Source organism: Corvus cornix, chromosome 9 (genome assembly GCF_000738735.6).
Source record: "Corvus cornix cornix isolate S_Up_H32 chromosome 9, ASM73873v5, whole genome shotgun sequence".
Lineage (NCBI taxonomy): Eukaryota > Metazoa > Chordata > Aves > Passeriformes > Corvidae > Corvus > Corvus cornix.
In genome coordinates, this window is record NC_046339.1 from 8,227,107 (window position 1) to 8,250,224 (window position 23,118).

A 23,118-nucleotide genomic window follows, 5' to 3' on the forward strand; every position below is an offset into this window, starting at 1 on the left:
TCTACTTCCTGCTCTACCTACCCAGGCTCCTGTAGAGAACACCTTGACACTCACTGGGCACCTGCCATCAGTATAAGAAGCATGCAGAAAAGCCTGGGTACTACTCTAGGGTTTCTAAAGAATAAAGGAGATACAGAAGGAAAACAAGCTTTGAGGGTCTTGCACTGCTAGTCTGCAGTGAAATTTCACCTGAAAAAAGATGCTGTCTCCACACTGTCTCCAGAGAGCTTCAGACCTTGGTTTGTTCTGACAGTACTTTTCATATATTTGGAGGTCCTCCTTCTGCAAGACAAAAAGAGTTTAGATAAGGAAAGGGAAAAGAATCCAGAGAGCATCCTTCTTGAATCACACTTTTTCTTACTTTCCATCCTAAGACATGAAGTAATTATTACATGGGAATAACTCTGTATGTAAAAGCATACTGAAACCACCAAATTGCTTTTTACTTCTGATTACATTAAATACACGTGAAAGTGAGATTTTTTTTTTCCCCCCCCTCACTTTTCACACTGAAAGACATAATCTAATTTCAAAACTAGTGTCTTTTTCAGGGAGGTGAATTGATGGTTTAAAAAAAAAAAGAAACTTTAGAAATGTAAATTTTTTTAACAATACTGGCACAGACTGTAATTGTTAATGAAGTGGCTACGGTTTACCTGTTCAACACACTTTGAAAATAGTGCTGGCTCTCTATAAATAGCACAAGGATGAATTAAAAAGGAGGAAGTTTGTCTTGTTGATGTCCCAGGCCAGGCAGAGGAATGCACTTAAACCCTGTCCTATCCAAATTACAAGTGAGTGGATTCACTTTACCTCTACTTAGCTTTGACTACACTCCAAGTGCTCTCACTGAGGTCCATGGCAAAAATCTCACTGACTTGAGTGAAAACAGAGACAATCTCTACAAAAGCCCAGAGAGGGGTGTTTTGAGCTCCCTGGGCTGTGTGGGTGGACGCAGAGATGCGTGTTCCTCTGCCAGGTCCTGGGCTTGCTCACTGTGCACGCACAGGGCAGTGCCATGAAGCTCCCGAGCAGGGCGGGCTGTGCCCAAGCAGCCGGGAGCTTCCCACCTTCAACTGCACCTACCCTGGGGGATGTGACCTCAGCAAAGAAAACACCAAAAATAAATCTCAGCAGTTCCTGGATCTTGCCTTCACGCTCTCAGCCCACCACAGCTCCTATACACTCCTGCTGCAGGAAAAGCACTTCCTTCCATACAGTTACCAGAAGAAATCAGTGTTGCTGCTCTCTTCCTCCACAGATCCATCCTAACATCACCCTGATGAATCAGCTGTGAAATAAGAGCTGTGATACCACACTGTGTTAAGGATTATGCAATACAAACACCTCTGCTGTTGCAGCTCAATAGAGTATTAATGGTGCTACTTCAGAATAGGTGCAGAGGTTTCTTCACAAATAAAGAATTGTTTGTACATGCTGCCTTGGAGGAAAGTTAGCAGGGGGTAAACCCCACAAACTAAAAATAGCAACAAAGCATAACCAAGGATTACCATCTCTTGCTGGCCCACAGAAACCTAACTAGTTGGACTGGGTAAGAAGAACAGAGACAGCAACAGACAAGAGCACTATTAGGAATAAGAGAAAAGGACCAATTAAAACTTAAAGAAAAGTACAATAATCAACAATTTACCAGTAATTTGCCATAGTGGAACCACACTATGCCAATGCAATCTACTGCTGCCTAAATCAGTGACACCTGCTCAGGCAGATCCTTAAGTCTTTAATTAGAGCTTTAAGTTTTGCAATAGTGTTAGGAATAGAAAATTCCTGATGAAGTTATTAGGCTCAGACTCTAAAATGCCAAGAAATAATTGATTGTCTAATTATTCAAATCCCAGTCTTAAATACTCCACACATCTCTATTTTCACATGCAAAGGTTCTGACTTTTTGCTGGTACTTTTACACCATGCTCCTCTCCCGTAACGCTTTTCCTTTCCACACTGATTCAGACTTCGAGGGCTCTGTAAGCTCCAATGCACGTGGCATATATGCACAGTTCCAATTATCTTTTTGACTGCTAATTTACAAATAATTTTTGCATCAGACTAGAATTTAGCCCTTTGAGTCCAACTCACAGGTTTCTGGTCAGCTGCTACTGTCCTTTCACAGGTAGATTCTTTTTCTAAATGCTTCTTTCTTCCTGAATGACCAAATGCTCCAACTGCTGGTTCGCATTAAACTACTCCCTTTTTTAAGATTAGGACCATGAATAAGTAAACAGTGGTAGGCCACACTGAATCACTCCTACCAGACACATCACCCGGCACATTTTGGTAAGCAGTCTGACACACCTTTGGTTTCATGCTGAGCATTCTTGCCTTGGTTTGGTAAGTTTTCCTTCTTCACAGCCCAGAGTATCTCTCCTGTTGCTGATAGAGCACCAGAAAACCCATTCTGCAAGGTATTCAATGCACACCCCTCCTGTCTTTGAAAGCTGTGTAGTCCTTGACCACACAGAGCTTTAAGTAAGGTCAAGTATCTTGGTGATGGCAAAATAGCTGCCATGTGGGTAAAGTTGAGCTGACTGATTAGTAATTTAGTTCATGTGAAGATCGTGACCTAAATGAGGTCAGGAAAAGTGGGAGGGAGAAAAAGAAAGGCATTTCTGACTCATCTTTTACCAGATTCTGCTGTCCAGGAGACAAGCCAGAGAGAAGCTAGAGAGGCTCCACAGACTGTTTCTCCCATCACCTGAGATGAAGGGTTCACATTCACGGTGACAGCTGATCAGGTGGCATTGGTGGAGGTGGGACAGTGTGCAGGGACATGGCAGAGGAATGCCTAGCAGGGGGTGGAGTGACTCTGGCACTGGAGTGTCTCACTGCAGCTCTCAGGATACTTTCAAGCAGCTCTGTAATCAGGGCTGAAAAGGGTCAGTGTGATCAGACAGGGTAAAACTCTTCAAAGTATGAATAAAAAGAACCTGGCCCACCCTGATGTTGTGGTAGGATGGTCACACCCATACAAAGAAGGAGAACCTGCAACAATGTGAATTTCCTCCCCGAACTCAGCATCACTTGGAACAGCAGCTGCTTCTGTTTCCCCCTGTCATAGCAAGCACGGCCGTAACTCACGGGGCAGCCAGAAGCCACTGCTCAGCAGGAAGCCATAAAAAGCTGCCAAATCATGGGGAACACAAACACACAACCAGACTTTTGTTTGTGCCTCCTAAAGGCAGTCCAACAGAAACAACACATTTCTGGACTTTATGTGGCTTCTGCTAAAAAGAGAACATAAGGGCAAGTTCTCAAATCAAAGGTGCTACTGTGTGAGCAGAGACAGCTCAAGAGAGAAGCTTGTGCTTTCTTAGTGTGAAATTTGAAATAGGGAGAAAGCAAATGCATGATTTAATCTCTTATTTGATAAATTTAGTGTGGTTTGACCAGGCCACAGAAACTGATGAGCGAAGGTGAGAGAGAGACGGGTTTTCTTTCACTTCATACCTGAACCCCAGCATTAGTGCTGTTTTCATATCGGTAGATTAGTGAGGAGAATTGGCCTCAACAGCTGTTTTTACAGAGAGACATAAGCTACAATATTTAAACATGGAATTTCAACCTTCTGCAGAATCACAGGAACAGTTATATACCAAGAATTTTTATTTAGCTGCATTCTTTAGGGATATATGCAACACATGGACTATTTTACATTTCTTGGGTTTCAAAGGTCTGCATTCTTCAAAGACTGCTTATCCTCTTTTGCATAATGATTTCACCACAATATTTTCCTGCCCGACATCTGAATCTTAGGATAACAACATATGCCTTAGTAGTGTCATTTACTCAAGCTCTAAATGCTTCGTTGTTACACAGAAAATAAACCAATGGACATATAATCACATTTACACTTGTATGATTCTCTCCAGCCTGACCTGTTTGCAGACGGGGAGCATACCCTTTGCAAATATCACATGCTCACAATTCCCATTAAATCGTAGTAATGCAGCAGTGCTCAGCACCTCTGACTGCTTCCTCCAAATCTGTCTGTACTTAATGTGTGCCCTGGAAAAGCAGCAAATGCTACCTGTAGTATACAGTAGAAGCAGGAGGTACCTTTGACTACAGTGGACAGATTTTCCCATTTCTCATGCCACTTCCCTTTCCTGCACAAAACACAGAGCTTTATTCACACAGTTTTGTCAGACTCTGAAAGCGGTAGCTAACCACCAAAACAGATTTTTTCTCATTAGTAGGGCCCCTGAAGGAGTGCTGTATAAACAAGCACCTTTGGTTGTGTTGCAGGGAAGAACTAATGGTCAGGCTGACTGGGGGTGGAGGTGGAGGAGGGACATGACTGGGAGCCCTCAGAGAGAGCTGCAGCACTTGGGCGCTGAGACTCACTCCACAGCAGAGGGGAGAATCCCACTTGTTGAATTACGTGAAGAAGTAAAGGGAATCAACCTCACAGAGTCTTACAGAGCTGGTGGGGTCCATGCAAGGACAGCAGCAGACTCTGCTGAGCCAGTTCTAGGGGCCTGAAGGGTGCAGAGAAGAAAGAGATAAGATAAAGGAGGAACAGGATGTATTGTCTGCACTCAGAGCAACCTGCTGCAACCCCAATACCGTTCTCTGCTTATTTACTGCAGGCTGGTGGCTGGGTTACATCAGACTCCTGCTATAGATGTGTGTGATATGAAAAGCATGTTAAACATTTGGATCACTGTTATTTGCTGTTTTTTCTTTTAAATGGGACTTAAAATATTTGTAAAACACTGCTAACAGAGCTCTTCCTGTCAGTAAACCAGGTAAAGGGTCAGCTATCAGAATACATGCTTGGTAACTATGGCTTAATTTGGAAATATTTGCTTAGAGGAGTTTCTCTCATTCACAGAAGCAAACAGAGTGAAAAGATAGGAGTAAATCTGTAAGTACTGTAGGATAAGACCATAGATATTCATTCAAACCTGCAAAAGGATATACTTACTCTTTTCAAAAAGCATCGGGCAAGAAGCTCAGGGTTTTCAATGCAATTTTCTATTTCCTTGAGGAAAATCCTGAGAGGGGAAAAAAAGAGCAAAGAGTAATGTAATATCCCACTCACACTGTGTGCTAGCTTCTGTGTAAATCCAACCTAAAGTCTTCATTTTTGCAGGATGAAGATTCAGTGGTGAAGGTAACAATTCTGACACACCGAGAAATATATATTTTAGAAAAATGGGATGTGGCTCACAGCTGAACCACTGAATCACCATTATTATGACATTTTCTCTGCTCACAAGCATCTGCTACATCTGATTCCTCTGGCTGTTGAAATTTGTTTCCAATATGTAGCTCAAATACCTGCTTTCCATTTGGGAACGAGGATTTTTCAGAACAGCTAGAAAAGACAGGAACGGTCTGTCAGATGCAGTTGTTCAATCAGCAAGCCAGGAAAATATGGGATGTTGTCCAAAGGCTTCTGCAGTGCCAGTCAATGCACTAAGCCTTTAGGGAAAGAAAGACTGGTCTTCCAAAGGGAGAGGAATATCTTTCTCCGAATGGAAGACACAATCTTTCAAAATAATATATAAATTGGAACATAATTTTTCTACTATGTATTAACTACTCTGGAATAATATTAAGACTTGCAAAAGAGACTTCTAAAATTTATTTTCTTCAACTGTTTGTTACATCTTACAGGCAATTATTATTCAAAAGAATTCCTTAATTCCCACTTTGGCTACAGCCAGTTTTGCTTAAGCAGGGCTAGGAAAAGCAGGAAATTTACAGAAGATGCCCTAAGCCTTGTGTTTTGAAAGCTGACTGAGAAAAGGTTAATCTTGTTCATAACTGGTATTCTGCAGTTATGGGCTCTGGATTTCCTTGTCCACAGTATGGACATGGCTTCTGGAAAGGTTTGTAATCTTAAATGAAGGATACAAAGAAAAGTGCTATCAAATATATGTCTTCTGATGTAACAATAGAAATACAGGACAAATAAGCTGAACACTAAGAAAATTTCCTCACAGAGGTGTTTTGCCAGACGAAAAATATCAGGATTTACTCATGTGACATCTACCACTGTACCAAGAGAGGTGGTAAAATACTGACCACAGGGAACAGTCAAGATGGATCCTGACAGGGGAAATCACCAGTAAATGCACAAAGGGTACAATCTTCACAAAAATGGATGAAATAGATGATCTTGGAGGTGTTCTCTACGTATGTGTTTTATAGGACACACAGAGGCAGAGTGAGGATGACTTTTCCTGACAGTGTGTGTGTGAGCATGACAAAGCACCCAAGAGAAAAGGACTGGACATGATGGTAGCACCCGAGGATGCAGGACAACCACCAGTTCCCACATACCTGTTGTGGAAATCGTAGATTTCTGGGAGGTTCCCAAAAAGAATTTCCTTCTTGTTCTGAAGTGCAGATGGAATCAGATGTACCAAATTGGGATTGTCCATTTCTGAAGCATATCCCTGCAGAGAAGAGTGGAAAATAAAACCAGCCTGTTCTTACCAGGGAAGAACTACTGTGTTCATGGCACTGGAAAGCCCCCAAGTCCATGTGCTTTTGTTCTCCACAGAACAAAGAGAGGCTTCTCCTGTGCCTGCTGCTTTGTTGTTCCCATGAATTTCTGATGCTTCTGATTTCCCCCAGAGATTTTACCCCATAACTGTGCAAACACATTTTAACTACAAATGGACAGATTACAGGGTTAATAAAAAATAGATGAAATGATGTGTCTAGGATTCAAAAGCCATTTTGGTCATGTAGGGATGGAGACTGCTAGGACTGACTGACATATCTTTCTGCTACACTGCTTCATTGCACTAGAGTTAGTTTGGATGTATTTGTTGAACTGTGGTATTTGGATTGACTATTTTTTTGTTTCTTGTAGAAACTGGATTGTGTTTCCTCAATAAAAACTTTGAGAGAAGAACATTCTGATTTTAAAATCAAGAGTAATGTATTGATTGCCAGAGCTGCCGGCTCCCACAGATCAAATGCAATAAAGAAGCAACCACAAGTCCTTCAAGTCTCACCCAAATTTAGGCATGATTGATCCCTACTCAGCTTCTGTCCTCCCACAGATTAGGGACCTCAGAATCCCCCCACACAGAGTATGCTGGTATCCCATCAGTATCAAAAGCTCAAGAATTATATTTGCAGCATGAACTGCACTTTTCTGTGTTCAAGCACTACATGGGACAATAAAGAAGAGCAGGAGAGGAGTCTTCCTTTTCCTCAATCATTTTCCAAACATACATTCACAGAATTTAGTGTCTAGCCCTATGGGCATCAAGGGTGCTGCTCCTGAGACCTATTGGTAATATTTTGAAAAGACACACTGTTAACTCTTTCTCTGTCCATAACTTTCAGAACCATGCAAATGGTCATTCTGTGGGCTCAGGCCAGAGAAGGTGCCTTTTCCTTTAAGCCCTGAGGAAAGATGTTCAAAACATCCTTCCCATTCTCCATCGGCAAGGCTGAGCTATCCTGCCAACACAGCCCGTGTGTTACAAACAGGAGGTGGGAGTGCTCAGCCCAGGAAGGATGTGCACCTGCAGTGATGACTTAGAGGCTAAGCACCAAAAAGTAATTCCAGAAGAATTTCTTACCTCTATTATACTCTGAAGTTCTTCTACATAAACCCGTTCTGTTTCTATCAGCTCATTGATTATGTGGCTAAGAGACAAGAAAGGTAGAGAGTTACAGTGTTAATCAAGCACACATGAAAAAAAAAAAAGGGATTCCTTGCATATTCCTGTTTATGCCTTTGACTACACACAAAAACCCTCTGAAGGTCATCTCTCAGTTCTTCAATATTGTGCCTTGCTGATAAGATTAAAAGACCTAAACACATCTTGGACTGTAATTTTTTCAGCTCATTTTAAACTTTGTCATGGTTTCTTCTGTCATTTTTAGACCTGCAAGTTGGAAAAAAAAAATTCCCAAAAAGGGGAAAAAAAAGGTTTCTCTTCTAAGGATAACTAAAAATACTCAGTAAAATGAAACTATACTTCAGAGCTATGCTAATGTTTCTGCTTCATTTCTTTTATAAAATAAACAAAATCAGTGACTAGACTTCCGTCCTCTAATACAGTGCAAAAGCAGGCAACAGGATGATGTCAGAAGTCTGAAAACATGAAAGTAGAGAAAATATTTTTACTACACCTTGGACTTTTCATTTCTAATATTAGTTTAATGCTCCTAGGTAACTTGAAGACATATATCTTGAAGATGCCTGACTTATTTCACAGAAACATGAATGTAACTAATTCACCTTTGGACAAATAACTAATTAGATTTTAAAATAAAATTGCATTAGATCTCTCATATTTTTCTTTTTATGCATCAACTGTCCCATATCATCAGGAAAGTGTTGTCTTTAATACTGTTATGAACAAAGTTTTCAGTGTAGCTCCTCCAGAGGTTTGAGCAGTAGAAAAGGACAAGTATCTGGTGTTCTTTTCCTGGTCTGTGCTTCTCAAGAGTCTTTAAGCATGGCTACCTCAAGCAAAAACACATCCCCAGAAGGACACTAGGGAATAATGTCTGGAGGAACTGGAGTAGGGCCAGCCATGAGCAGCACACAACCTGAGGCCAGTAAAGTGCAGGCAGCTCTTGGCATCAATACCAGCACGTGCACTCATCCAGGATCTCCCTGCACACACTGCCTGTGTCTGGTTACCTGGTTTTGTGTGTCACACAACAGTCACGTCATCAGCCAGACCCTGTTAGCCCTTTAGATCATGAGTTACATCTGTACTGTTGCATCCACTCTAAGGGGATTTTCTCATTCTCCACAATTTTTTAGGATATCATTTTTGAGATTGAAAAAACAATCACACTTCTGATGAGGCCTCGTTTGAATGGTTTGGCCAAGCATTTGAAAATAAAATAGTCACATTTCAACTTGCAGCTTGAAATGCAAAAGCATTGACTAAAACATTATTAGACTTCCGTAATAGATTCACTGGTTTCCTTTGGATTTCCCCAGTCTTTTTTCAATGAAATGTGGTTTTGTAGGCTAGCTGGGGACCACTTATTCGGGTCTCATAGTCTACTACTCCTTTATGGACCACTGCTTGAGAAACATTATAAATACTGAGAAAACTGGACCTTACCTTCAACTGATGTTTCAAATTTTGTTATAAAATAGCTGGGATTTCATAGGTATCTTGACATTATGCCTTAAACTGCAGTGTCTAGCACAAGGTAGGGCAATGGATGAGGGCTGTACCAGTGCCCCGGGCCACACTCAGGTCCCGTTAGCCACTCTTGCACAGTCTGTGGGCTCCTGGTGACTCTCTCTGCTCCCCCTGAGGTGTCCCCATTTTGGGACACCCCTAAATGTCCCACTGCTGATTGTGTCAGGACTGGAGCTGCTCCATGACTGTCATGGGCAGTGAGGGGAACTCAGCACACATATGCTGCCAGTATCACATTTAATGAAAATATGAGGCAGCAATTGACAGAATTATTGTCACAGGCAGCTCTTCCCACCCTCTTTTCCCTTTTGACATGCATGACTAGGTTAGAAGTCATTTCTAGTGTAACTGGGATGTGTGAGGTAAAGGGGCAGAGAACTTCCACACTGTATTGTTCATTCATTTCAGAGACATTTTACAATAATTTGAAGTTTGCATGGCAGCAGTCCAAACACAACAAAACTCTGAGTTGGCTGAAGTTTATGGGCAGTTCTCACAAGGATAGCTCCTCACCAGGATCATTCCCAAGCCAACAGGCCATTTCAGCAGGGATGGTAACGGATTAGGCATCTGACCTAAAGGTCAGAATCTGAGAAATCCCTAAGGTCCTACCTGTGGGCATCCTTGCTAGTAAAACTTCACTCCACTCGAATATACTTGCTCCTTCCCCAACAAAACAAGGAGATTCACCAAACCAGAAGAGTTAGCCAAAGGTAGAATATTCTGGTCCCAGTAATACCTGACTCAGTAGCTTTCCTGACATGGAAACAGTGATGTGAAACTCTGCTCTGGAGGTCAAGGCCAATTTCCCTCTGTGGAGGGAGTTAAATATGTCCTAGCAGAGGGAGCTCAGCCACTACCGACCTGGCAAAGCACTGTGTATGGCAGGGCCTCTGCTGCCACCATCACTTGGCAGAGTTTGGGTGTGTTTGTGGCAGGGATGGCACACAGACTCGCTGATGTGATGTTGTCAGATGTTCCTCCAGCAAAGGAAACTTCTTGGTATGGAACATAATTAAAATGCATGACCTAGCTCACATCTTGTGGAATGACTGATCTTGGTTTCTAATGAAACATTGTGGCCTTGGCTACGCTAAGACCACATTTCCCACAAGTGGGATTCTACAGAGGTGTCATTTGAGCAGGCTTTTTTCACTTCAGCAGCCGTGATATCCTGTGGCCCTGCAGCACTACCAAGATCTCACACACTGAGCCACTTTCCACCACTCCCAGCTTCGAGAAGCCCTGCAGTGCCAGCAAAATAAGGATGATAAGAAAGGAGAAAGTAACAAGAAAACTATTTTGACTTTGTCATAGTGCTGTCTCTAACATCTGGCAAGATAGTCATGCCATGCTGCAGTGAAGAAAAAAAAATATTTCACAGAGGAAGGAAGCTCTTAAGCAAGGGTGAGAATGTAGGAGCTGCAATGGAAAACAAAGTATTGGTAAAAGACTTATTTTTAGCCAAGGTTGTCAGTGAAACCTTGGAAGTGAGGTAAACTCTGGTATTAATTAGCACCCTTGACTTCAGAGATGCATTTCTCTATCAGCCCCTGCCTGTGCTGGTATTTAGATCAAAGGTAGCTATTTATATTACTTGGGACTGTGCAAATAGCAGTTAGCAATTTTTTTTTTTTTTGCAACAAAACTTTGTCATTAGGTATTTATCTGAGCTGGCTTCTTCTGGTAACTGAGAGCATACTTCTAGGAAGGTCCTCACCACAGTAACCATAAAGCAGACACATACCAGACCATTTCATCTCAGTAACTCTTCCTCCTTCCTTCTTCCTTAATAATAGAAGGGAAAAGAAACATAACTGAATGGTTGGCCAAGCTCTCCAGGGGTTTCAGGTCATTCTGCAAGTCTGTATCACAATAATTTTGATAGGAGCAGTGTCAGATGGTTTCTCTGCTGTGATATGTGCTGCCTTAAAAATCCCTATTATACATAATGAAACACTAAGCAGGAATATTATCTAGAGATTATCACAACCTATTAATATCTCCTCTGGCTAAATCTCAATGGCTTTGTCCTCATACAGTTCCTATTTGTGCATCCTGCTCAGATGGCAACATAAACTAATTCAGGATTTTTTTTTCCATAACTGTGTTTCTCTAACAAACTCATTGGCTCACTTCCATTCACAGATCCTGTTTCTATGCCAGGATTTGCTATCACAGGCACCTGTCCTGGTAAAGGGTCTTTTCCCAGAAGAGGACTTGAAGCCATTGATGAGAATTAAACCAGCAAGCTTTTCTGAAAAGAAAAGCATAAATCATAACTGGTGCTCCAAAACTATTTTGCTGCAGAAAACCTGACTGCACGACAGGTGTGGAACCAGAAGAAATGGCACTCGTGCATGAGTTCTCCATACCTGTCTTGCAGAAACACATGGTGCCTAGTAGATGAAACAGGAGTATTTTCAACAGCCAGAACAGCAGAAAATGGGTATGCAAGAGCAAAATATATAACTTAATAAATTAATAAAAACCACCCCTATCACTTTTATAAATATATCAAATATAGATAGAGAGATACTTAAATTGAAAATAGTCTCTTTTAATACCCGAGGCTTCAAACACAATAGTAGAGACTGAAAGAACGTGTGTGCAGTGTAATGGAAACATAAACACAGAATAAATATCAACATTTAGATAGACTTGGACTTAAGGGAAGTCAGAGTGAATAATTTACTGGCTTGCAAAAATGAGCACAGTGGTAAAAATCTCCCTGGTCCAGCACTCTGTCTAGTTCTAAGTGTTGTGAAATTTCTATTTCTGAATGTAAATAAAATTTAACAAAACTATATTTTTTTGCAGTGGTATCTTCTTTGTAGGTAGTAAATGATGAAAATCTCACTGTTCCTGCAGAAAGAGAATCAGCAATAAATATCACATCCAATTTTTGAATTAGAAATCACTACAAGAAATTCTAAGAGTGGTCTAATCATAAAATCTCAAAATTATCTCGGTGCTATAGAATGAAGAGAAATGACAGCATGTCAGTTGCTGTGTAGAAGAAACTGCCATTCCATTTACATAATTGCATTTAAGAGGAATTTCTCTTTTTGTTTCTCACAGTGCTAAAAAGGCCTTTTTCAGTTGAAAAGTATTCTCAACTGAGGTTGTGCAATAGCTCAAATGAAATTTGAGTAATGAGTCAGTTGCTGTACTTTACCTCGTAAAGTGGAGTACAAGATCATTCTGGACGTAAGAACATTTGTTTCAACAGAACTCGTTGTTAGTTGATACAGTATTTCTTAGTTGATACAGAAAACAGTTCTGTTTCTTGCCATGTACTCAGTTTTTTTCCTTTTTTCTCCAGTGAGAGGAATGCCTCGAAGGAGCTATTGTTCTTAAAGTACATTTCATGGCTGCAAACAAAACCCAGCTAACTTGGAGAAGCATAAGGGACTTAGGTAGTACACTCCACCTCATCTCAAAATCAGTGCCCTTTACTGAAGTTATTGTAATTGCCTGCTGCAATGTCAAATGGACTTGCTCCAGCTATTATGGAAGTTCTTCTGGGCAGAAAATTTCTTTGTTAGAAATATATTTCACCACCAAAGTCACCATTTATAATATTTTGTTTCTTCTGAAATGATCTGAACTCTTCACATAAAAGGAATTGTCCCACATTCATTGTTCCCAAAACAAATGACCTTGGGGAAATATTTTTATATATCTTAATTAGTTGACCTACATTATAGGAACCAGAGCATAATTGTTAATGGAGAGGTAAATTAATTAAATCACCTACAGAAAGGAATAATATGAATAGAGGACTGAAAGTCACGCAGGAGTTGTTTCTCATCTCCACTGTGCATCTACAATGAAAAGATGCATCTCTGAAGCCAAATTTGAGCTAGCTTTAGACAATGTGGATGCTGCAGACTGGTCCTTTCTGGGCACCAAAATAACAGACCACGTAGCTGTGTACATATTGGTCAACTATCCAGATTTGTGAACTGCACACCAGGCCCCCCTTGTGATTTTGGTCTTAATCTTGCAGCTGCACTGTTTCTGTTTGCTGATAAAGATATATTTAGCTTTGTGATATCTCAGCACTGGCTAATCAATTAGATAAAAGCAGGTGAATAATTTATATATAAAAACAATGTAACTGCTAAAAGTTATTAGTCTTGGGTCATATTCTAGCAGATTGTAGTAGGTTGGTAGTAGATTGAGATCCATAGAAACTACTACACACGCATGCTTGTGAAATATCTGATGTAACTGAGACACTGCAAGTTAACAGGCTGCTCCCACACCGTGCAGACGTAATTTCTTACCCAGTATCACATTTAATGAAAATATGAGCACTCTTTGTTTGCTTGAGATCATGACTATTTACATGCAGGCCACAGAATTAACTTAATTACTCAAATTTCAATATTCTTCTTTAGAAATATTACCCAGTCAAAAGAAAATGTGGTGATTTCCTAAGGCCAGGAAGATCTAGACCAGCAACAAAGCATATTGTATAAAGGATTTAAAGTGAGGACAGAGGAGGAAGCCTCACATAATTCTTCACTACACTTGCTTAAGGATGGATTTGATCTGCTGAACTAAAGCCAGTATGGGTACTCAAGTGTACCAGCCAACAAAGGAAGCTCACTGCTTTTTAAAATGTAAAAATACATATATATGCATATATGTATAAAAGTTAAGGTAATTCATATACTAACACTGAGATTTACCCTCATACTTGTTTCTAGCTAGTAATGATTAGAACATAAGTTACGAATATATATCAGTCATATATATACCAGTGAGATATATATATATATATATGTATATCAGTCGCAGCTGATATTCAAAAAATAAGACCTCTGAAATTAAGCACTTTAGATTTTGCATGTCCTACCCATGTGGGAAATCCACGAGGGTTTTTTTGTCCTGGCAGTAATTTCTTCCTGGCTGCCTTTTTCTTAAAAATTGAAAATAGAGCAGGTAAAGATATCTCCAGATAAGTAACAGTTTCTGACTTCTGCAAAAAAATATTTAAGAGCTTTTTTCTACGCCCAACCTGACTTCTAAGACAGCAACTACTTTCAGGTTACATGCTGTATGCTTTTTCCGTTCCTTTGTAGAAACAACATAACAATATCCAAATACCAGTTGACCTCATTGAGCAAGAAATCTGATAAGGGCTGACAATGCTGTGGATTTTCCCACACAGGGTGGTAAAGGACTTTTTTAATAACAGCAAAAGTTACAGTGGTAAAACCCCGAAACTTTCAGACAGACAAGACCGACAATATAAAACCCAGCAGTAGGTTAAAGGAAACTTAATGGACACCAGTTATACTGAGAGCTCATGCCAACTACTAGAGCTCAGGCTCTAAGTAAACCTAAACCTAAACCATGCCCACAGCCTCTCTCCAAAATTCTCTGTAACCTCTGGTGGGTATCCGTGCTGGTGGGTCTCTTGGTGGGAAGGATTTAGGCACATGTGACTCTGCTCCGTACAGATTCCTACACCACCCTAATCTCTTACTCCAGATCACCTCTGATAGTGCTGTGACTTACAAGTCTAATGCCTGTGGTACTCACTCATCCCCTTCCTGTCCCTGCAAGGACATTTTGTACCATACAGAGCCATTTTCAATTAGGATGCAAAAGCTGAATACAGAACTATTGTTTACTTCATGCAAATGGCAACACAAATTCTATCCTGAAGGGCCAACTTCTTCAGGAGGAGAAGAGCTTCAGTGGTTTTGATTCTCATGGCAGATCTGCCTTTGATAGCTTTGTTCTGCAAGATTTTGTAAGGCCATTTGGGTACAGTGAAGAACTAGTTTTATTAGTAACGTTAATACTAATTGATTTTACAGACAGGTCTGAGTTTATGTTGGAGACGGCTGACCAGGAAAGTTCATGTTGCACTTGGGAGAGGATAGATTTGGTGATGATGCCTCACTTTTGAGAGTCTGTATTTCAAGCACTGGAACAGGCTGCCCAGGGGAGTGGTGGAGTCACCATCCCTGGAGGTATTTAAAAGTCATGTAGATGTGGCACCTGGGGACATGGTTTGGTGGTGGCCTTGGCAGTGCTGGGGTAACAGTTGGACTTGATGACCATAAAGGTCCTTTCCAACTGAAATTATTCCATTGTTCTTTGATTCCAGTCTGAGCTGTGACCCTAAGGAAACTCCATCCTGTAAAATCTGCTTCTTCCTGTAATAGGACACAGCATTGTGCCAGATTTATAATCTATGGTCCTCCAGTCCAAACTCTGGTGGATCTTGGGCCCTGCTTTTAAATACCCTCAAGAATCGTTATTCTTTGGGGCCTGGGGGAAATAAACCCAGGTGTTAGTTATGTGACAGGCAATGGAACAGGGAGAGAAAATTCTGACAAGCTCAAATGGAGTTTACAAGAGTAACTGGAATGCATATTATGCTTTAGTTAATCTCTTCTTGGCACATTTACATCAATCAGTAAGTTGTGAACTGCCATGGCTCAGGAGACAAACATCCCTTTTTTGTGTGTCACACTTGCTCCGCCGCAGTAATCTGGGGCAGAGGGGCACGCAAGGATCCTGCCATCTGCAGCTACCACACTCCACCCAGCAGAGACTGGGAATCAGCTCTCAGCAACATCCACATCCATTTACTAAGCTATACTTTGGGCAGCCCTGTCTGCCACACCCCGAAACACTGCTTGCAGAATTTAATGATAAACTTAGAGAAAGAGGGAGAGACACTCTTGGCAGATACTCCAAATTTAGAAAGAAACTTTAGAGAACTGTTGGATAGACTCCAGCTGGAGAATGTGTTCAGAGGACCACTTTACTCAGTAGGAAACTCAGAGGGAAACTCTCACAATTGCAGATTGTGCAAAACTGGAAGGATATTACCCAGCATTTGGGTTTCTTACTTTTTTCTCTAAGCATCTGGTAATGGTGAGTGTCCAAGATAATACAATGGGACAGAGAGCTTTCTGGGCTCATCCATTCCTCTCCTTTTCTCCCCAGAAGGATAGGGAGGTTGGTTTATCAGCCTCAGTGGCTGTTGTAGGTCTTACACAAGCCTTGCCTACATGGGAAATGCCTTGTTTGCCACTCCAGTGTTTGTAGTTAGAGCTGGGGCTGGGTGCAGCTTACTGGAAGAGATAAGAGCACTGCACCAGGCACAGCTGTAACAGAGGCTGGAGCTCTGGGTGTCCTCTGCCCACACAAGAAGTCTGGCCTGACAGACTACTGTGGGAGCCAGCACAGACAAATAGAACTTAGGTGCTTTTACCAAGAAGAGCACACTCAGAGTCACATTGTTTAGCTCTAATGAAGGTTAGATGCCATAAAGGCAAGACTGTCCATGCTAGTTTGTCCAATATGGCTATTAACCAGGGAACAGTATTTGAAGACAGGTTTATAATAACTAGAAATGCAAATAAAGCATCAGTGTCTTCCAAGTAGAGGCTACAGAGAAAGATCAGCAACAGTGCATTGAATAATATGCATATGCACAGGAACTTTGCAGAGTCTACAGAGGAGCTGCTGGACAGACAAGTCATACTATGTAAAACAGAATTCCTTTCTAGACTCATACGAGGAAAGAATGTTCCTGCTGGATGAAAAAAACCATACAAATTTTCAGAACTAAATACAGAATTCTAAACGTGATTATGTCACAAATCTTCCAAACCTAGTTATTATATTCCCAGTTAATGAGCAGCTTGTTAAATGCTGGAAGTAAAGTCAGCAGTGATTTACTGCACAGTGCAATTGATAAATCACTGCTTCATCGAATCACTCACTCCATGGGACTGAGTGATCTCCCATGTGCTCTGTCCTGTCTGCTGCTGTCCTGCAAACCATGCAATTATTCATATCAGCTCAGTGTGGGTGCAAGTCACTGACATCTGATTAGGCAACATGGCATGCTCTTTGTGCTGTTGTAAATAACAATGTGAAGTGCTCAGCACTCCTTCATGAGCTAATTGATACACAGGAGCTGCACGTTTTTAACTACAGAGTTTAAAAGCAGATTCCATTGAAACTGGTGTGAATGTGCAAAGGGAAGGCTTTGGCAGCTGTCTGGAGAATTTTACACTCTGAGAGATGTGATTGCTCCTGGTTTGTTTCAATGGTTTCCCAGCCTGGAGACTGTCACTGTACTGCCCTTTACAGAGAAAGCAGCACCACCTGAACTGAGGTGGTATAAAATCATACCAGTGCCTCTCCTTCTCCTTCCCCATCCATCACCTTGGCACTGATAACAGGGCTAATTTTCTCTGCTCCTTGGCTTGTGCTTGTGTTACCTGGGATTTTGAGGTGTCCTTCACGCAAATACATAAAGGCCAAGGACTGTCGATCTGCTGTGTCAGAGCAAAGTCAGATTTTTATGGAGAGATGAACGAGCTACAGTTAGGGGAGAAACAAACATATAAAACTTCAAGTCCACATGTGCTTCTTCAGAGAAGATGCATCCAGTGCTAGGCTAACACAGGGCTGCCTTTCTTTGCATGGGCTCTGTAAACCCTGAGTTGGATCAGGGGGTGGGAGGGAGCAGATCTTTAGTCCTGTCCTGGGTAGGCAGAGGAAGAGGAGGGAGCTTGCTGCCCATTGACTATGTGCTTGCAGAAGTCTTCAGTGCTTTTCAAGGGGACCACACAGATTTCTGTGACATGGGACAAGACAGAAGGTACCTCTGATCCTAATCACCCCACGTGCCTAAACCAAACCAACCATCCAGGATGTGCATGTGGCCAGCTGCATTCCAGGAACCTGCCCAGAGCCAACAGGCAGCAGAACAACTGCACAGAAAACAAGTTGAGGAATTCCTGGAATTTCTGAAGAGCATTAAAATAAGCTTAGTATCCAATAGCAAGCAGGTATGAGAGATAATAGCAAAAGTGACTGCTTAATGCTCTTTGATATTCGATTAAGTGCAAATTTTGTAAGAAAACATATTGAGAGTGCTTTTTTCAGCTTTTCTCTACCTCCCAGACTCTTTGGGAGCAAGGACACAAGGACTTCAGGAAGCCTCCAGAACACTCAGTAAACTACTGTATTGTAACAATAACAATATTTTTTTCTCCTGTTCATAATAACTTTCCCAGTTCCCAGAAATATTTGGAACTATAGTAGGAATATATCTCCCCTTGCTATTCTACACAGATTTCTATCAGCAGCCAGATCTCCCTACATGGCAGCATACTCTTCACTTCAAAGATCTTCCCAACACTTTAGGCTGTAATTAGACTTGTGAGTGCTGGAGCCAATCTGCCCAACAGGGAAACTTCTCTGAAAACAAAGATTTTGTAAAAGTTGAAAGAGATGATGGCAAACAAGAAACAGCTTGTGGCTTCTTGAAATTTCTCCTGCTGACTGAACTTTCATTAAGTCTGGTGAAAGAAAGCAACTCTGTGTGCCTATCGATAAAGTCGGTTTGTCTTTTAAAATGAAGGCTCCAAGTTCATCCCCTCTGCCAGCTGGAAGTTTTCATGAGCCTGGAAATTAGACTGGAAAGATGTGCTATTGGGGTTCTACTGTAACACTCACCAAAATCACGTTCTTTCAATTGTAATAGAAGTCATATTTTACATTATATTATGAAATTTGTTATGTCTTCCATTTACATACTGTATGGAAACCTTTGCAATGGATCTTACTTATGTCTTATAAAGGGGAAAATCATTGTCTAGTCTGGAAAAGAAAAGGCTTCAGGAAGACCTTTTTATGGCCTTTCAAAATATAAAGGGGGCTTGTAAGAGAGAGACATTTAACCAAGGCTGTAGTGACAGCACAAGGGGCGATGGTTTTAGACTGGCTGAAGGCAGATTTAGATTAGATATCACAGAGAAATTCTTTACTGTGAGGATGGTGAGGCACTGGAACAGATTGCCCAGAGAAGCTGTGGATTACTCATCCCTGTAAGTGTTCAAGGCCAGGCTGGATGGGGCTCTAAGCAGCCTGATCTAGTGAAAGGTTCCATGGCCATGGTAGGGGAGTTGCACTACAAGATTTTTGGGTCTGTTCCAACCCACACTATTCTATGATTCTAATACTTATCTCTGCCCCCTGTAGAAGCTCTGCATCTTTGGCCAATAGCTAATAAAATCAGAAAACTTAGTTCTCTCCTGCCATACACAGCTCTGATGATTACAATAAGCACTTGTACACCAAAGCTTTTAGTAGCACTCCCTGAGCTACTAATATTTTTGACACCAGTCCACACCTAAATTTAGCAATTCCCAGACCTAATGTCAGCACAACTTTGCTATTGCTGATTTAGAATAGGGCTCTGGCACAATATTCTCATTCTGAAAATAGCTTCTAATTCTTTACCCAGGGCAGAAGTGCTGTCCTGCTCTACCCACACAACCTGATGATTCAGTGATACACTTATTCTCATGTTCAGAGTGATATGAAAACTGATTTATGAAGGTCCCCAGTCCTTGTTAGGTCAGTAACACCAACCTAGATATTAAGATACACTGAATCTAAAGGATTCTTAGATTAAAATAATATTCAAATCTACAGTTGGAACCTGTAATTTAAGGGTACAAACACCTTCAGGCACACAGATTGCACACTCCAGGATGTGAATATGCAAAGTGACAGCTGGCTGCTGTTGTGCAGAAGTGATCCCAGATACTCCACAGGTTTCCTCAGCGTGCAAAACAAACTCTGTGTGCATGTTCAGAGGACAAGCAGTGAGCCTGGACTGTGTACATGCTTGGGACTATTTTGCATGTGTACAGAAGTGGTCCATGCATACATGATAGCTGAGGGCACTCCTTATTCTTAAACTTGACTCTCTTTCATTAAAGTCCCAAAAATGATACCTCAGACTCCAAATCCTAGAACTGGTCATTCATGAAGTTAATTCTATCTGAATATAAACTGTAGGAGAGCTTACTGTCTCATGAGAATCTAATTCAGAAAGCAGGGATTATGCTGCTTATGTGACATGCCTCACCTGAGTACAAAATCACCAATGCCTTGCAATTTTCAGCTTATTATTCAGTAGTAATAACCTGAATAAAGATGAAACATGAATAACACTGTGTGTTGTTCACTGTGCCACTGCACACTGGTCACTTCAATATATGCATTGCTGTGCTTGTAAGTGATCTCTGTTAAGGCCACATCGACCACACACTGAGAACACCAAAGCCACAAGCAAGATTTGGGGGGGCATCTCATGAAAAGAGGGGAACTATGGTCAGAAAGCCCTGGAACAGATGTCAAACTTACGTGTTTCCAAAATGAAGCACTAACACTGCCTAGCAGTGTCCCAGTCTTTGTTGCAAGGTGGACTAGAAAAATGCTGATCCAAAGCAAATCAACCAGAAAAATGTTCATGTTTACAGGAAATTCAGTTTCCTATCTGACGGGGATTAGCAATATCAGCTTTTTGGAAAGAGTTTCTTTATCAGTTTATCCACTCCATAACCATAAAGAACAAATAACATCTTTGCATGCTCCCAGTCACTCCATCCTGTCCCCTTCCTTGCATTTGACAGTGAGTGTACGCCAGCACGCACACTGAGGTAAACTGGTGAGCAAAAGGAGCTGACCCAACTCAAAACCAACCTCACAAAAAGAAAACAAAAGGTTGCATCAGCTGCTCAATTGCCAGCCCTGTAAAATGGATACGAAGGGACTACATGTGGTGGGTGTGGGGAGACAGAGCAAAAGGTGCAGCAGCAGCGCCAAATGAGCTCAGAATGGTTGTGAAACCAGTTTCAGAATAGGTCTATGAATCGAGATTTCCTGCCATAAAATCATACCACAGAACAACTGGCCAAATAATTTCCTCGCAATAACATTTGAACATAAATTGAATCATATCCCAGCAAAGCAGTCAATACATGTAAGATACTGAGGAATGCAGTAGTTAGGACTCCATGGATTTGGCCAGTTTGCTACAGGAACAGGCTGCCTACAGCCATTTGTCCAAATGAATTAGAAAGGGATGTCTTCCTTAAAATTTTATCAAAAATGCCCAGCTCTGTTATACTTACTAAGCAGAGAGTCATGTGGTTGAGAAAGATTTTCACATTTCTCATACAAGAAGCAGCTCAAGGAAACTCAGAAAATGCTGGTTTGGCTTATCAAACAGAAGTGTGCTTCCAGATATGTAGATTGTCTTTCCGTTGATTGAATATCTCCTCTGGTGAATCTTGGGCCCAGACTAAACTGGGCTGCACTGGACAACAGAACAGGTGCTGTTGGATCATGCCAGTCCATCCTGTTGGGATGGGTCTGCAGGATGAAGACAGCAGCAGTTGGGCCAGAGGCACCTGGAACAGCCCCTCTGAGAGCCCTGCGTGGCTTCCTCAGGGCTCCTAGTAGACTCAAGGCTCAGAAGCATTAAATGACAGATCTCCGACCCCAACCTCCCTGTGCAGATACTTCATTGGTAAGTAGGCTTCTGTGTTACAAAGTATTTTATGGAATTTCCCTCGGACCTTCCTCTTCCACTGCCAAGAATAGCTAAAACATGTTGCTCATACTGAGAGTAGGAAGCAATAAGAGCAGAGCAGCTTAACACAAATCTGCAGGAATTACAAATCATTCCGCAACACAGTGACATCTGGGTATGTCTCCATGTTCTGTTGAATCTTATCAACTCATTATTTACTCTGAAATAGGACCTGAAGTTCCCATCTGGACATGAGGCCAATGAGTGGCTCATACAGGAATCAAACCCACAACGCAGGTTGATATCAGCACCATTCTCTGACCAGCTGAGCGAGATGGAAAGGCTGTTTGGGTAGCAGGAACTCACCTGCCTAAACCCCTACCCCCACGAACACGTCTGCTCTGTCCCACATCTGCTCCCCGGTGTTAGTCCTTACACTGACAAACCACTTTGCTCTCTACACTCTCAGTGACCTGAGCATGTGCATGCTGCAGCATTGCAGGATGGCGTGGTTACAGCCAGGGCAGGTTTCCTGGGGAAAACCATGTGTGAGGGGCCTTTCAGAAGAACCAGCTGGATAGTGCTGCCTCCTACTTTGATGGTTTAGGGGCACAACCGGCTCTGCACTTCTGTCAGGGCTGAGTGGGCAAGATATGGCCAAGAAGGGATGTTTAAGATGTAATTTATAAACAAATGAGGGTGGTGCTCTGAAAAACCCTCCCTAACGACATCACTGGGGACAAAAAAGAAAGGCAGAGCTTAATTTCTAAATAAGTTTTATCTCAACAGAGGACCTAACAGGATTTGGTTTAATACGAAGTAAAAGGAAATAGGAAGAGAAAGTGGAAAGGGAAGGGGAAGAGAAAGGGAAGTCCATTTTACATTCTGTTTACTGAAAAATAAAATCCATGAAGTGATACAGATAGAAACTTTCCTACTGTAATTTCGGGTCAGAGGCAGGATGAAGAGTGATTACTTTACTGACAGAGATGCTGCTTTTCAACTGGAGAAAATCCAGATCAGTCAAGATGGGACATATTGTTGATCCTTTGAGCAGATGTCCCTTTTCAGGAAAAAAGTGGACACAACTGTAAGGCAAACTCAGTTTCTTTGCAGTGCTGATTAGAAACAGCCATTTTTTGTTCAGTAATTGAAATATCTCTTTGTTTTCTATGGACCTAGTTCTTCAAATCCTATAATTATGTCTGAGAGATGTTTCACATAAACACACCTTAAATTTTAAAGTTATCTCCTGATTTTGAAAATGTGACTCACTGAAGCTGTATTTTCTGGGAGCTGCATTATCCAGACACAAATAATGCAGAAATGACACCTAAAAGTAAGAAAGAAGAATAATGCATGTAAAAAAAACCCCACCACATTTGTGAAGTAGGGAAGGAATCACCAATTATCATTTTGGTAAGAAAAATGAATGATGCTTTGTTTATACAGTTATTTCTATTGTTATTTAAACACCGCTCAGATAACATGTTAAATTTCCACAATGACCTACAAACTTTTCCTTCTAAGGTGAACTGAAGATTGTAAAGAGCTATATTTTGTCTTACTGCAGAATCAAAC

The 23,118-nt window shown here is 41.4% G+C and overlaps 1 protein-coding gene across 10 annotated transcripts in view; it reads right to left on the reverse strand.

Annotated features, from left to right (window-relative positions):
- The window catches only part of MCF2L2 (MCF.2 cell line derived transforming sequence-like 2), a 159,965-nt gene that overhangs the window by 35,723 nt on the left and 101,124 nt on the right, over positions 1-23,118 (reverse strand). For all 10 annotated transcript variants that reach the window (XM_010397301.4, XM_010397300.4, XM_010397299.4 and 7 more), the window contains 4 exons: positions 7,569-7,635; positions 6,310-6,425; positions 4,946-5,015; positions 190-282 (listed from right to left, as the gene is read on the reverse strand). In XM_010397301.4, the coding sequence (XP_010395603.1) occupies positions 190-282; positions 4,946-5,015; positions 6,310-6,425; positions 7,569-7,635 (346 nt within the window). The remainder of the gene's footprint in view (positions 1-189; positions 283-4,945; positions 5,016-6,309; positions 6,426-7,568; positions 7,636-23,118) is intronic.